This window comes from Bufo bufo, chromosome 1, assembly GCF_905171765.1.
Source record: "Bufo bufo chromosome 1, aBufBuf1.1, whole genome shotgun sequence".
Classification (NCBI taxonomy): domain Eukaryota; kingdom Metazoa; phylum Chordata; class Amphibia; order Anura; family Bufonidae; genus Bufo; species Bufo bufo.
Window position 1 is genome coordinate 65,397,656 of NC_053389.1, and position 12,998 is coordinate 65,410,653.

At 44.9% G+C, this 12,998-nt stretch overlaps 1 protein-coding gene across 1 annotated transcript in view; it reads right to left on the reverse strand.

Moving 5' to 3' along the window:
* Positions 1–219: 219 nt before the first annotated feature.
* Positions 220–12,998, reverse strand: part of KMT2A (lysine methyltransferase 2A) — a 121,107-nt gene continuing 108,328 nt past the window's right edge. Inside the window, 7 exon segments of the mRNA XM_040425432.1 lie at positions 220–3,912; positions 6,788–6,917; positions 8,204–8,287; positions 8,369–8,476; positions 8,573–8,747; positions 11,805–11,879; positions 12,291–12,458. Coding sequence (XP_040281366.1) covers positions 3,637–3,912; positions 6,788–6,917; positions 8,204–8,287; positions 8,369–8,476; positions 8,573–8,747; positions 11,805–11,879; positions 12,291–12,458 — 1,016 coding nt within the window. The 3' untranslated portion in view covers positions 220–3,636.

Below are 12,998 nucleotides of genomic sequence, written 5' to 3' on the forward strand. Positions count from 1 at the left end.
AGATGAAACTAGACTCAACATACAATGACTCAGATGCAACCAATCAAGGCCACTTCTCTGGTAAAATAGCTGGATTAGTTGCTAGTTAACAGCTATCCTTGACTGTTATATATAAGGACTTTTATAGACTACATGCGCACGATCGTGCCGTGTTTTGCGGATGCCGCCCATGTGCGTTCTGCAATTTGCCCCTAATACAAAATGCCTATTCTTGTCCGCAAAACAGACAAGAACAGGACATATTCTATTTTTTTTTTTTGCGGGGTCATAGAACGGAGTAAAGAATGCGGGCTGCACACGGAGTGCTGTCCGCATCTTTTGTGGCCCGATTGAAGTGAATAGGCATTTTTTGCAGCTTGAATGCGGACCTAAACAACAGGTGTGTGCATGAAAGCTAAGTTATCTGCTTATTTTTCTTAAATCTTTATTTTCTCTCATCTTGAATGACATTTTGGAGCTTTGGTACCAATTACTCAAGTTACAACAGTTTCAACATACAACAGACATTCTTGAACCAAATAATATTGTAAATTGAGGGACCACTGTGTTGACCTGTATGGTTGTGAATAAAGCACTTGTGCTGAAATATAAGCTTCCTATTTAGCCGTGCAGTCTGTGTGTCTGTCCCATTCAGTTCCTGCTCACTTCTCCCCTTTCCCTGTCCATAGAGCTGTACTGACACGTGTAACATGATCCTTTTGTGGAGCTGATCCGTCCTGGACGGGTTTACGACATTTTTCAAAGTAAAAAACAATTAGCAAGGTTAAACAGCTGATAATGAGAACTAGACATTTCTCACTGATGAGACATATTACAAAGTTTCTTATGGTCAATTATACTATTAATTTATGCAAAGTTGTGTGAAAAGTTAGTGACCATTTAAGTAAAATGATGTCCCCTCTGAAGAAAAAGGCTTGTAGACCTTTCAGCTACTACCATGGGCTGTTCTATCAGATGACACTAGCCAGAGCATTAAAGGGGTTGTCAGACACCAGAAAAAGTGCTCCACTGCACTGGAGAAGCCAGAGAAAGGGAATGGCTTAGATAAAGTATTAAAAGTATTTATCACCTAGCCACAGAATAGGTGACACTAGTGCGGGGAGTCCAATTGCTGGTTCCAATCTTGAGAAGGAGGGGTCCCCCTGAGCAGTAGTGGACATCAGTCCACCACTTTATCCATTTCTATGAGATGGACTCAGCACTGTCAGTCCCTAGCAGTGGATCAGCATGTGCACTACTGCTCCATTTAGAGAGGGGATCCCTCATTATCTATATAAAAAAGGGAGGTCCCCAGTGGTCAGAACCCCTGCAAATATCAGATATTCCACATCCATCACGTGGATAGGTAATAAATATTTCTCATTAAATCAACGGAAGGGGAGAAAGCTCCTGGTCACCTACGTCTGTGTCAGAACATCAGGGGACCAAAATCAGGATATTCTTGCAGTTTTAAAATTGACATACATTAGTAAGTTTCCTTATTTTACGTTTGCAAATCAATGAAGTACTTTACCAAGCGTTGGACGACCCTTTATCTTGCACCAGGGAGTGTGTGGTGCACAGAAACCTTGGCAGGCTCCATGCAATGCAGCAAAAATACAAACAATCGCCCGACTTCCCAAGGGAGATGCATGGTAATAGAGGGGACGTAGCCAACAAGCAAGTAGTCAGCTCTACAAACATTACAAAAGAATGTCTACCTGAGAGTTAGGTAAGGATGTAAACCCTCAGCCCAGTCTTCGTAAAATGATGGACTCTCACCTCAACAAGTTCACGCTGAAAGCTTATGACGGACCGGTTAATATTCACTTTAAAATAATAAATAATTCCTACAATGTACAGAATTGTTATGTGTTCTGCAGTCTCACGGTAAAGATAAAATGCGCCTCTTCAGTTATATGAAGGAGTTAATGCAACCCTAACACAAGGCCAATAATGATTAACGTCAAAATATCATCAAAAAGGTTACCTCTTCAGCAGCCTACAAGAAAATAAATTTCACAGATTAAAAAACAAAAAAAACTAAACATTTTATCAAAAAAATAAATTTGAATACACCAATTTCGGTAAAGACTTCCCATCCCCCTGCTTTAAGTGCTTCCTTAGCAATTAATAAGTGCTTCCAATAGAAAAATATAGAGTATTTACATTTTGTAAAAAACAATTGTTTTTCTTTTTCTTTTTTTTTTTTTTAAATACTACGAAAAAATAAAGAGAAGATGTAAACTGAAGGCGGGAGCTGAGCGATGACATTGTGGAGGAGAGTGGCGAGAGTGCTTTGTCTCATTCTCTGCCGTGGTTTAACTTTTAAGGGGGTGCTTTGAAATGCGTTGGTTGCCGAGGAGCTCTGAAGTCCTGCGTAGTGTCAGGAGCTCCCCCGACAGTAAACATAACCTGTTCCTCGCTCCTTTAGAAAGAGTACACTACATTGTATTGCATGATTTCACAATTATCTTAAATATAAAATAAATAGATTTTTTTTTTCCTGCAATTCGGGCAATCCAAACCATTCTCCTAAGTCTTACCATGATTCAGAATCTTCAGCATGATTTAATTTGGCAAGAATCCGATCTTAAAAGGTCATTAGGGGGTGCGGCAGGATATCGCCGCTTGTCCCTAAGATATCATCCCTTTAAAACATCATGGTTGATCTATGCTAGAAAAAAAAAAAATATATAAAATAAAAAAAACTTCTGGTGGCTTCAGTTTCTGGGCCCCCAACATTATCTTTCTTTAGGATAAGATCCTGGAGCTGATACTTCCAGAAGTCAGTGCTATCTAATGCCCCAAAGATATTGCAGCTCCTGAGTGTCATAACACAAAACTACAATCTCTGAATGCGCCCCCCCCCCCAAACCCACATGACCCTGAACCTCTTAAGAGGCCTCAATGCAGAAGAGTCTACGTGCAGAGCCTTCTACTTTTGCCTCCTTTAGTCAGTGCTGTATTAGCCCCTTCCTTTCACGATCAGAAGGAACGTACCTCCATGAAGGATGAGAGGTATGCAGGATTCTGGCTCTCCAAGGAGAGTCAAAACGAATGTCTATATCATAAGTCAGTCCTCTAGGACTACAAACCGGAAGCGGTCAAACAAGACTAGGACGTCTTTCTGCAGCGCTCTGGTTGGCTCCCTACGCGAAGGTGCCCACAAATCGTCTTCTTCTGTTCTTCAACCTACAGCAGACCTCATGTGCGGTGGTCTTCTATACCCTAGCGTTAGGGTAGATAAGAAGGCGTCGCTTGCCCTTTCGGAGCACATGGAAAATAAAATTACAATTCTGATAACCAACAGTGCCATGCAAAGTTGGACACGTACAAAAATAAATTAAAAATATAAAACTACTAGATCACTGCCATGTGACAGCAAAGCCGTACACAGATACACTCATGCTTGTAATACGCTGTAAGTCGTCACGGTTAGGGGTTGGTCCTTGTTATACATTACAGCATGTTTCCTATGGATATACTTAGGTTATTCAGTCGTGCAATGTATTCTTGGCCACGCAGCAGGGAAGTGGAGCCTGCTGTTTTCAGAAGGTGAAGAAAAGATTTCCACGGAGCCGTGGCTGCATGCTTCCTGCATACTGGGAGCGACCTCCACCCCAGCCTGTTCTTGGAAAGTTTCAAAAACCTTGATCAGTTGAGAAACTTGCGGCATTTTTTGGTCCCACAGTTGCACGCTAACTTGTTGCTAGCATCCTCGATGGGGAACTTGTAGTCATAGGTGAGCTCCTCCCCGCGGTAAATTTTACGCATTGCAAATATGACAATGTGTTTTTGCCCATCAATCGGGATGACGCGGGAGTAACAGTTGGGCTCACAGGAGTGGTTGATGAAGCGAGCAGCATTGCCATGCATAGTGGCATCCACCACCTCAGAATCATCTATACGAAACATATAGCAGCCGATCCCCTACAGGAGATAAACACAATAATACATTAAGGGCTAATAAACACATTTATATAAATATCGGATTGGTGGGGTCCGACAATCTGCACCACCACCGATCAGCTGTTTTCAGTAGCTGTTGGACTCTCAACGTTCTGATATTGATGACCTATTCTAACACTGAAAAATGTAAGGTTATGCACATGGGAAGGAATAATGCAAGTCACCAGTACATACTAAATGGTAAAACACTGGGTAACACCGACATGGACAAGGACTTTTAGTGAACAGCAAACTAAGCTGCAGAAACCAGTGTCAGGCAGCTGCTGCCAAGGCCAATAAGATAATGGGTTGCATCAAAAGGGGCATAGATGCCCGTGATGAGAACATAGTCCTACCACTTTACACATCACTAGCCAGACCACACATGGAGTACTGTGTAAAGTTCTGGGCTCCTATGAACAAGGCAGACATAGCAGAGCTGGAGAGGGTCCAGAGGAGGACAACTAAAGTAATAACTGGAATGGGTAGACTACAGGACTCTGAAAGATCAAAATTAGGGTTATTCTGTTTAGAGAAAAAAGACGACTGAGGGGAGCTCTAATTACTATGTATAAATATATCAGGGGTCAGTACAGAGATCTCTCCCATTATCTATTTATCCCCAGGACTGTGACTGTGACGAGGGGACATCCTCTGCGTCTGGAGGAAAGAAGGTTTGTACACAAACATGGAAGAGGATTCTTTACGGTAAGAGCAGTGAGACTATGGAACTCTCTGCCTGAGGAGGTGGTGATGGTGAGTACAATAAAGGAATTCAAGAGGGGCCTGGATGTATTTCTGGAGTGTAATAATATTACAGGCTATAACTACTAGAGAGGGGTCGTTGATCCAGGGAGTTATTCTGATTGGAGTCGGGAAGGAATTTTTTATTCCCCTAAATTGGCTTCTACCTCAGTTTTTTTTTTGCCTTCCTCTGGATCAATTTGCAGGATAAAGGCCGAACTGGATGGACAGTTGTCTTTTTTCGGCCTTATGTACTATGTTACTATGTAATATCCAGAAAGAAAAAGAAAACAAAAAAAAAAAAAAAAAAACACACTTTACGGTTCTTTGCATACTGTTTTCTGATGGGAGGATTTCACATTGGAAACCTCAACGTATAAAATTTAACAGATGCCACCAAGTAGCATTAGGCTACTTTCACACTAGCGTTCGGGTGTCCGCTCGTGCGCTCCGTTTGAAGGGGCTCACAAGCGGCCCCGAACGCATCCGTCCGGCCCTAATGCATTCTCAGTGGAGGCGGATCCGCTCAGAATGCATCCGCCTGCCAGCGCTCAGCCTCCGCTCAGTGAGCGGACACCTGAACGCTGCTTGCAGCGTTCGGGTGTCCGCCTGGCCGTGCGGAGGCGAGCGGATCCGTCCAGACTTATAATGGAAGTCAATGGGGACGGATCCGCTTGAAGATGACACCATATGGCTCAATCTTCAAGCGGATCCGTCCCCCATTGACTTTCAATGTAAAGTCTGAACGGATCCGTTCAGGCTACTTTCACACTTTGAAATTTTTCTAAGTTATAATGCAGACGGATCCGTTCTGAACGGATGCAAACGTCTGCATTATAGGAGCGGATCCGTCTGATGAAACATCAGACGGATCCGCTCTGAACGCTAGTGTGAAAGTAGCCTTAGTCATCCATATTTTTTTTATCAGATATTTCTGTATTGAATGCAGTCTGTTGTACAATTCCATGCAGCATACTAAAAATAGCAAGGATGGTGTCACAAATAGCATTTTACTAAAACTTTTTTGCAGCTTTTTTTGACATAGGGAATTATGAAATGAACTAGACTTTTTTCCCCCCATTTTTTGTTTCACTTTTAAGGTTTTTTGCTTGTTTTTCTTTATGCAGTGGCTTTGCCATAGGTTTTTATGTATTTTAAATATACTGGATAATCATCCTTTGCTGCATGGGTGACTAAAAAAAGCTTTGTAGGCACCAGTGTTTTTTTTACCTTTGGACAGTCCCTTGAAATTCGTTTTCCGAGACTTGGATATTGATGTCCAATCCTCAGAAAAAGTCCTAAAAATCTGATCTTTGAGGGTTCAACACCACCACTGACTTCCCGTTTTAAGCAACTGCTAGAAACTACAGTGGACAAGACACCTGGCCAAAAACAGCTGATCGGTCGGGGTGCGGGCTGTCAGACTTCCACAGGTCTGATACTGAGGACCCCTCCTGAGGGTAGGTCATTAATATCCAAGTTCCAGAAAACCCATTTAACCATGACAGCTAAAGGGTGAATTCATGTGAGGGAGTTTATTTCCAGAAATTTCAGAATAGCCTTTGCAGAAATCCATGTGCTTGCTGCAGGAGCAAGCAATGAATGGAATGGATTTCCAGAAAATTCTGCAACAAATCTGGGTGGGAATATGAATTTCCAAGAGTTTTCCCTGCAGGTCTGCATTCAGTATTAAAGGGGTTATCAAAGAGCCAGACAGACCTCCCGCAGTGGCTGACCCACGGTGAAAATCATACTTACCTGGTCCCCGCTGCTGGGTTCGGTGTCTGACGCTCCTGGGCCGTCACTTCCTCTCCCTGCCACACTGAAATCCACATCCATCGACCCAGGGACATGTGACCACTGCAGCCAATCACAGACCGCAACGGTGACCTGCGATTGGCTGCAGCGTTCACATGTCCCCACGCCAACCGATTTCAGTTGCGGCAGGGAGACGAAGAGGTGGCCTAGGAGCATCAGACACGGAGACCAGCGGAGGGGATCAGATAAGTATGATTTCCACCAAGGGTGGGCCACTCTGGGAGGTCTGTCTTGTCTTAGTCTTGGATAAACCCTTTAATTAGGGGAACTTAAAAGGTAAGTGCTCAGTACACACCTTTCCGTCGTAGTATTTCTCTCTCTTGTCAGTCAATGTAGAACGGATAACGTTTCCTGAATACTCTATCACCATCTCTCCAGCATCAATGTTCCTCTTGCAGAAAAGACCTCGGCCATGAATTGGAGATCTAAGAAGAAAAAAAATAATAATCAGGACACACAACATTTAACATCATGTCATAATTCCACTAGGTACTAGGCTTCACAAAGGCTTGGAACATGGTGCAAATACCAATCACCACAACGCAACCAGCATTATTCATGGCGATTAATATATTATTGGGACCCCAAGTATCAGACATGGTCACGGAATCCCAAAACAGGTGGCTCCTTACTGACTGACTCCCGAAATTAAAGGGGCATTGCTATCTTAGACATTGGGGGCAGATTGCAAGGATACACCCCCAATGTCTGATAGGTGCAGCTCCCACCTCTGGGACCCACAAGCATACTTAGAACAGATCCCACAAAGCGCCATTCCTATAGCTCTGCCATTTCCGTAAGCACCATAGAAGTGAAATTTCAGCACTCCCACAGGAATGAATGGAGGGCAGCCCCGCATGTGTGGTGTTCCCGTCAGCACTTTGCCGGTTCCGTTTTAAGTATAGGTGCGGGTCCAGCACCTATCAGACATTGGGGGCCTATCCTAATGATATGCCCCAATGGCTATGATGGGAATAACCCTTTAACTACGTTTAAGGTACAGAGGGTGGCTTTTCCTAAATATGCCTAACATTTTGTTGATTCATTGTGAAATAAGTGCTTAATTTTTGGCAGCTGCAGCCACCACTAGGAAGAGCTTACTAAAGATGAATGTATACAGATCCCATTGAATTAAAGTGAATGCATCATCAAAAAAATTACCTACTGTTTAAATCAAGTTTTACGTAAAACATTTTTTTAAAAGAATTTCTAGGGAGGTTTTTTTTTTAATTTATTTTTCAGGTCCCTATAACCTTCAATTTTCACAGTGGCCATTGGGCCTAAGAATAGGTCATGATTTACAAAGACAAGTAATACATGATCTACTAGTCACAATAGGTTAACAGCTTATCTGCTTCCTCCTGACCTCTGCACAGGTTACCGAACATGCCTAGAAAACTCTCCCACAGAAGTCAATAGGGTCATCTCCCATACATTGTGTCTATGGTAAATCATATACACATATATATATATATATATATATATAAGTGAAAAAAAAATTATAATAAAAATAGGTCCTTTTCTGATATTCACTTAAATGGGGTTTCCAACATATGCAAAATAATAAAAGAACCAGAACTCACCTGATAACCCCCCACCATTCGAGCCCACCTGTGATGCAGCCATCATGTGGGTTGTTGGAGAAGTGGCGATTTGCAGTTCTGACCTCAGTCACAAAATTATATGTAAAATCACAACTTTACTCACTCACCTGTAGACGCCAACGGCTTCTTTAGACGTCTTCTTGAGATGTCGGAACCTCATTGGCATTGGTAGATCCATGCTGGTGGCCCTCCTACAACAGGAGTCATGCATTAGAACAACGCGCTGCAGTGTGTCACTACGTAAAGGCAACAAATACAAGCAGACAGGTTACCGAACGGATTTCAGCTGCACCTCTTCTTCCTCCTCATCATTCGGTTTGTATTCTGGAGGCTGCCGATGTTTGGAGGCCAAGAAATTAAACATGTCAAAGGCGGATTTCCTGTTAAGGAGGAGGCTCTATGATTATCTCTTTTTATGGGGGAAGGGGCGGTGGAGAAAGCTAAACTAAAACTACTTGACCTTATTTCTTGCTCACCTTTGGTTCACCTCAGCACGTGCTGACCCATGAGGATTGATAGGAGGTTCCTCTTCTCCAGCTGGACGGTGGAAGCGGAACTTATAACTACGACACCTGTTCGCACCATATAGCTGCTCCACAAGAAACAGCACGGCGTCATGTATAATTCCCAGCATCCTGAGCCCATTTACACCTGTCACAGGGAGGAAGCAATAATCAGAGGCACGCAGTGACTGCTTTAGGGTCTTGTCAGGACTGGATACAACTTAACAGATTTATCACGCTGAATAAAAGAGATTTTTGCATAACTTACCAGTAAAATCTCTCTCTCGCTCTTCATTGGGGGACACAGAAACCGTGGGTATAGCTATGTCCTCTAGGAGGCGCTGACATTAGTAAAAGCTGTTCGCTCCTCCCCTGGCAGCTATACCCCCCTCCAGCCTGGAGAGAGAGCTTCAGTTTGTGAACACGCAGTAGGAGAAGCAAGCAAACCAAGAAAAAACATGGACCACCAACCATGCCGAAGGACCCAACGGGGTTCAAACCAGCAACTGTCACAACTGTGACCGAACAACAATACTGGGTGGGTGCTGTGTCCCCCAATAAAGAGCGAGAAAGAGATTTTACTGGTAAGTTATACAAAAATCTCCTTTTCTCGCCCATATTCATAGGGGGACATAGGAACAGTGGAACTTCCGAAAGCAGTCAATGGGAGGGAAAAACCACAGACCCATGGAAGCAAGCGTCCCTGCTGGCATCTAAGAAAACTGCCGCCTGTAAGACCATGCGGCCCAGGGCAGCGTCCGCCGATGCATACGTATGCACCTGGTAAAATTTTTTGAATGGGTGTAAGGGGGACCGGTAGCCGCCTTACACAACTGTGCAGCCGAAGCGCGATTCCTCCGAGCCCAAGAAGCGCCCACCGCTCTAGTGGAGTGAGCCGTGATACCTAAGGTCGGAACCCTGCTCCGGGTGCGTATGGTTCAGCACTTGCAGACCGAAACTATCGTGCAATCGCCTCCTTGGAGGCCGCCCACCCCTTTCGAGGACCCTCCGGAATGACAAAAAGGGGATCTGGACGGCGGAAGGAACCGGAAACTACTAAATAGAGCTCTGACAACGTCCAAATGGTGTAACTCCTTTCCCTAAGGGTGTGAAAGAGATGGGCACAGTGAGGGAAGGACAAGTTTCTTGTTAAAATGGAAGTCAGAGACCAACTTTGGAAGAAAGGAAGGGACAGGCCGGTGAACCACCTTGTCCCTATGAATAACCAGGAAGGGTTCTCCGCAGAGAGCGCTGCCAACTCATACACTGTCTAATGGAAGTGACAGCGACCAGTAAAAACTACCTTCCAGGACAGGAGTAGGAGAGAATCTCCCGCCAGGGCTCCAGGAAAAAACCTGGAGCGCTGAGAGGACTAAATCCAGGTCCCAAGACGGTAAAGGAAGACAGTACGGAGGAACCGTATGTGACACTCCCAGAAGAAAGGTCCTTACCAGCCCCAGGGGGGTCCAGAGGGCGCTGGAAAGAATAGAAGCGCCGACACCTGACCCTTCAAGAACTAAGGCCAGACCAAGGTCCAACCCTGATTGTAGAAGGGACTGGATCGTGGGGAGAGAAAAAAACTAAGTGGCGGACATCTCAGCTTCCACACAACCCCAGGAAGCACCTCCAGGTCCTGAATAGATCCTGGACGATGCAGGCTTGCGGATGACATCCGCCGGCGAACGAAGAGACCTAAAAAACCAATGGAAGACCGGACTCTGCGAAAGAAGGCCATCTCTGAGCGGCAGTGACCAGGAACGTCTCCTAGAAGGAGAACGAGGTCGGCATACCACGTGTGACGGCCAATCCCCAGGGTGACTAGGATAGTCGGAATACCCTCCACCCTGATCTTCCGCAGAACTTTGGGCAGGAGAGGAACGGGGAGGGGGAACGTAAAGGAGGGAGAGCCCCCGACAAAGGGAAATCAGGGCGCTTCCGGACCTCCTGCTCAGGAGAGAAAGGTGGGAAGCTTCAGAGTCAGACTTGAGGCCAACCAGTCCACGTCCGGGCGACCCCAACGCAGACAGATCGCCTCGAACACCTTCCGCAGTCCCGGAATACAGAAGGGAGAGGCCCGTAGCCATTCTGTCCGAGGAGGAAGAAGAAACAGAAGGGTCCAGGAATGGAACGTCTATCAGCGTGGCAAGACGTAACAGCAAATCCGCTCCGTCTGGTGTGGGGAGTCTCGTAGCCTACCCACGGAATAGGCGGTGGAAAGTATGACCACCAGAGGGCTGATGTGACCTAGACATTAGTCATGTCTTAAGGAAAGTAATACAGAAACAAGTAGCACACCCAGTGTCAACGCCTCCTAGAGGACATAGCTATACCCACGGTTCCTGTGTCCCCCAATGAATATGGGCGAGAAAAGTACATTGATGCAGCTGCTTTGGGTGCTGAATACTAGACTCTTCAAATAATATGTTCACCCCACATAGCAAGATGTCCGCATTCTCTACTTTTTGCTATAAATACCGTATTTTTTCCCCCCATAAGACGCATTCCCCCCCCCCCCCCCCCCAAAAGGGGGGGAAAATGCCCCAGCGTCTTATGGGGCGAATACTAATGAGCACTTCCATTATGGAAGCGATCATTAGTACTGGAGGACCAGGAAGCGGTGAAGGCTCTGTACACACCGCTTCCTGGTCCTCGGCTGTGCAGTGGCTGCGTACAGCATGAGGAAGCTTTGTGACCTCACGCTGTGCTCGACAATTCACAGCATAGCCGGCAGCAGGATGAAAGAAAGAAAAAAAAAGAGCGGGGGCGGTGAGGTCCGGGAGTAGGAGAGGTAAGTGGTTTATTTATTTTATCTGGCATGAGGCTGATCTGAGACAATGGGGGTGATGAGAGGCATGGGGGCTCTTATCGGAGGTCTGATTAGGGGTCATTTACATTGGGGTCTGATGAGGTTTTATTGGGGTCTAACATTGGGGGTCTGATTGGGGCTGTCAGCTGAGGTCTGATTAACATTGGGGGTCTGACCTGAGGTGTAATGAAAAATATTTTTTTCTTATTGTCCTCCTCTAAAACCTAGGTGCATCTTATGTGACAGTGCGTCTTATAGGGCGAAAAAATACGGTACCTCTAACATTTAGAACACATTTTCCAATATGGATTGGGGGTTTGTTAATCAGAGACATAACTATAGGAAGTGCAGAGGTTGCCATTGCACTATGTAATAGTCAATACATTTAAATAACAATACCTGCAAATGAAAGCTGTTTTAGCCTCGCATTGGATCTTGCTTCCTGTACTTTGTCAGTCAGAGACTTCCAAGCCTCTGCAAGGGAAAATTAAAGGATTAAGATGTAATGCATGATTTTTGTTGTTTTTCATACAAAAGACAAAAAAGTGACACACATCAGTATCGATAAAACGGTTCACTACAAATCAGCCTGTACATCGTAGCAAATTTACCAAACATAAATCTGACACAAATAGGGTCAATGCTGTTGCAAAATTTCTGTGCAAACTTACAAAAAAAAATTCACAGTGCTGACAGTCAGCAACATGCGGACCCCAACTCATCTCTGATATATCTGTAAGGTTGTCCTAAAGATTTAAACTTGAGAGAACAGATACCCAGATTGTGGGCAGATAAAACGGGAAGTCTCATCTGTTCTTCAGGCTTACACCTATAGGATACCCTATTTCATGTGTTGTCCCTCCTCTGCGCCAAACCCTCAGCTACCTTCAATGCTGTTAGCAGAAATCTGGAAACCATCATCACTGGAGATCTCAAACAGGAGGCCGGTTCTAGGTTTGGGTCCCTGAAGCAAGTCCTGCCGCCTCTGTTCATGCTGTAGCAACCGCATCAGAGGAGAACTGAACCCAACATCATCTTCTGGCTGTTTCCAATCTGCAGGGGCAATACATGACAATCATCTGCTGGGAAGAAACGCTGCTAACCAGTGCTGTTCACCAGTTAGAATCTAATGCCTGGGTGAGGCTTGCCCTTTTTAGTTTTATTACTACCCAAAAAAACAGCCCTCTACCACCTCTGCCCAGACTGGGAAGAAATAGACCAGAATCAAGTATACATGGACGCAGAAATCCTTGACTTGGTATGACACAGAGGGGCAGATAGACTAAGAATGGTGTTACAAACACCAGTCTTAGTATAAAGTCCCATCTGCAAAGAATGTGCCAAATTTATAAAAGGAGGAACAGGTCCTATTAATAAAATGAGTGCATTTTCAGGTAGTCTGTACCCCAGATTTTAAAATAGCTGGCGCAGACTTGTACTATCCTTCATGCCAGTTTCTGGTATAAATTATAGTAAACCCAGGGGGCTGTGAGGGCACCCCTCCTTCGAAGCTCCGTTCACTTCTTGCAACTTTTAAAAATGGCATATTGAGATGACCTAAATGTCAAATAGGTATGGGTCCCACCTCTGGGA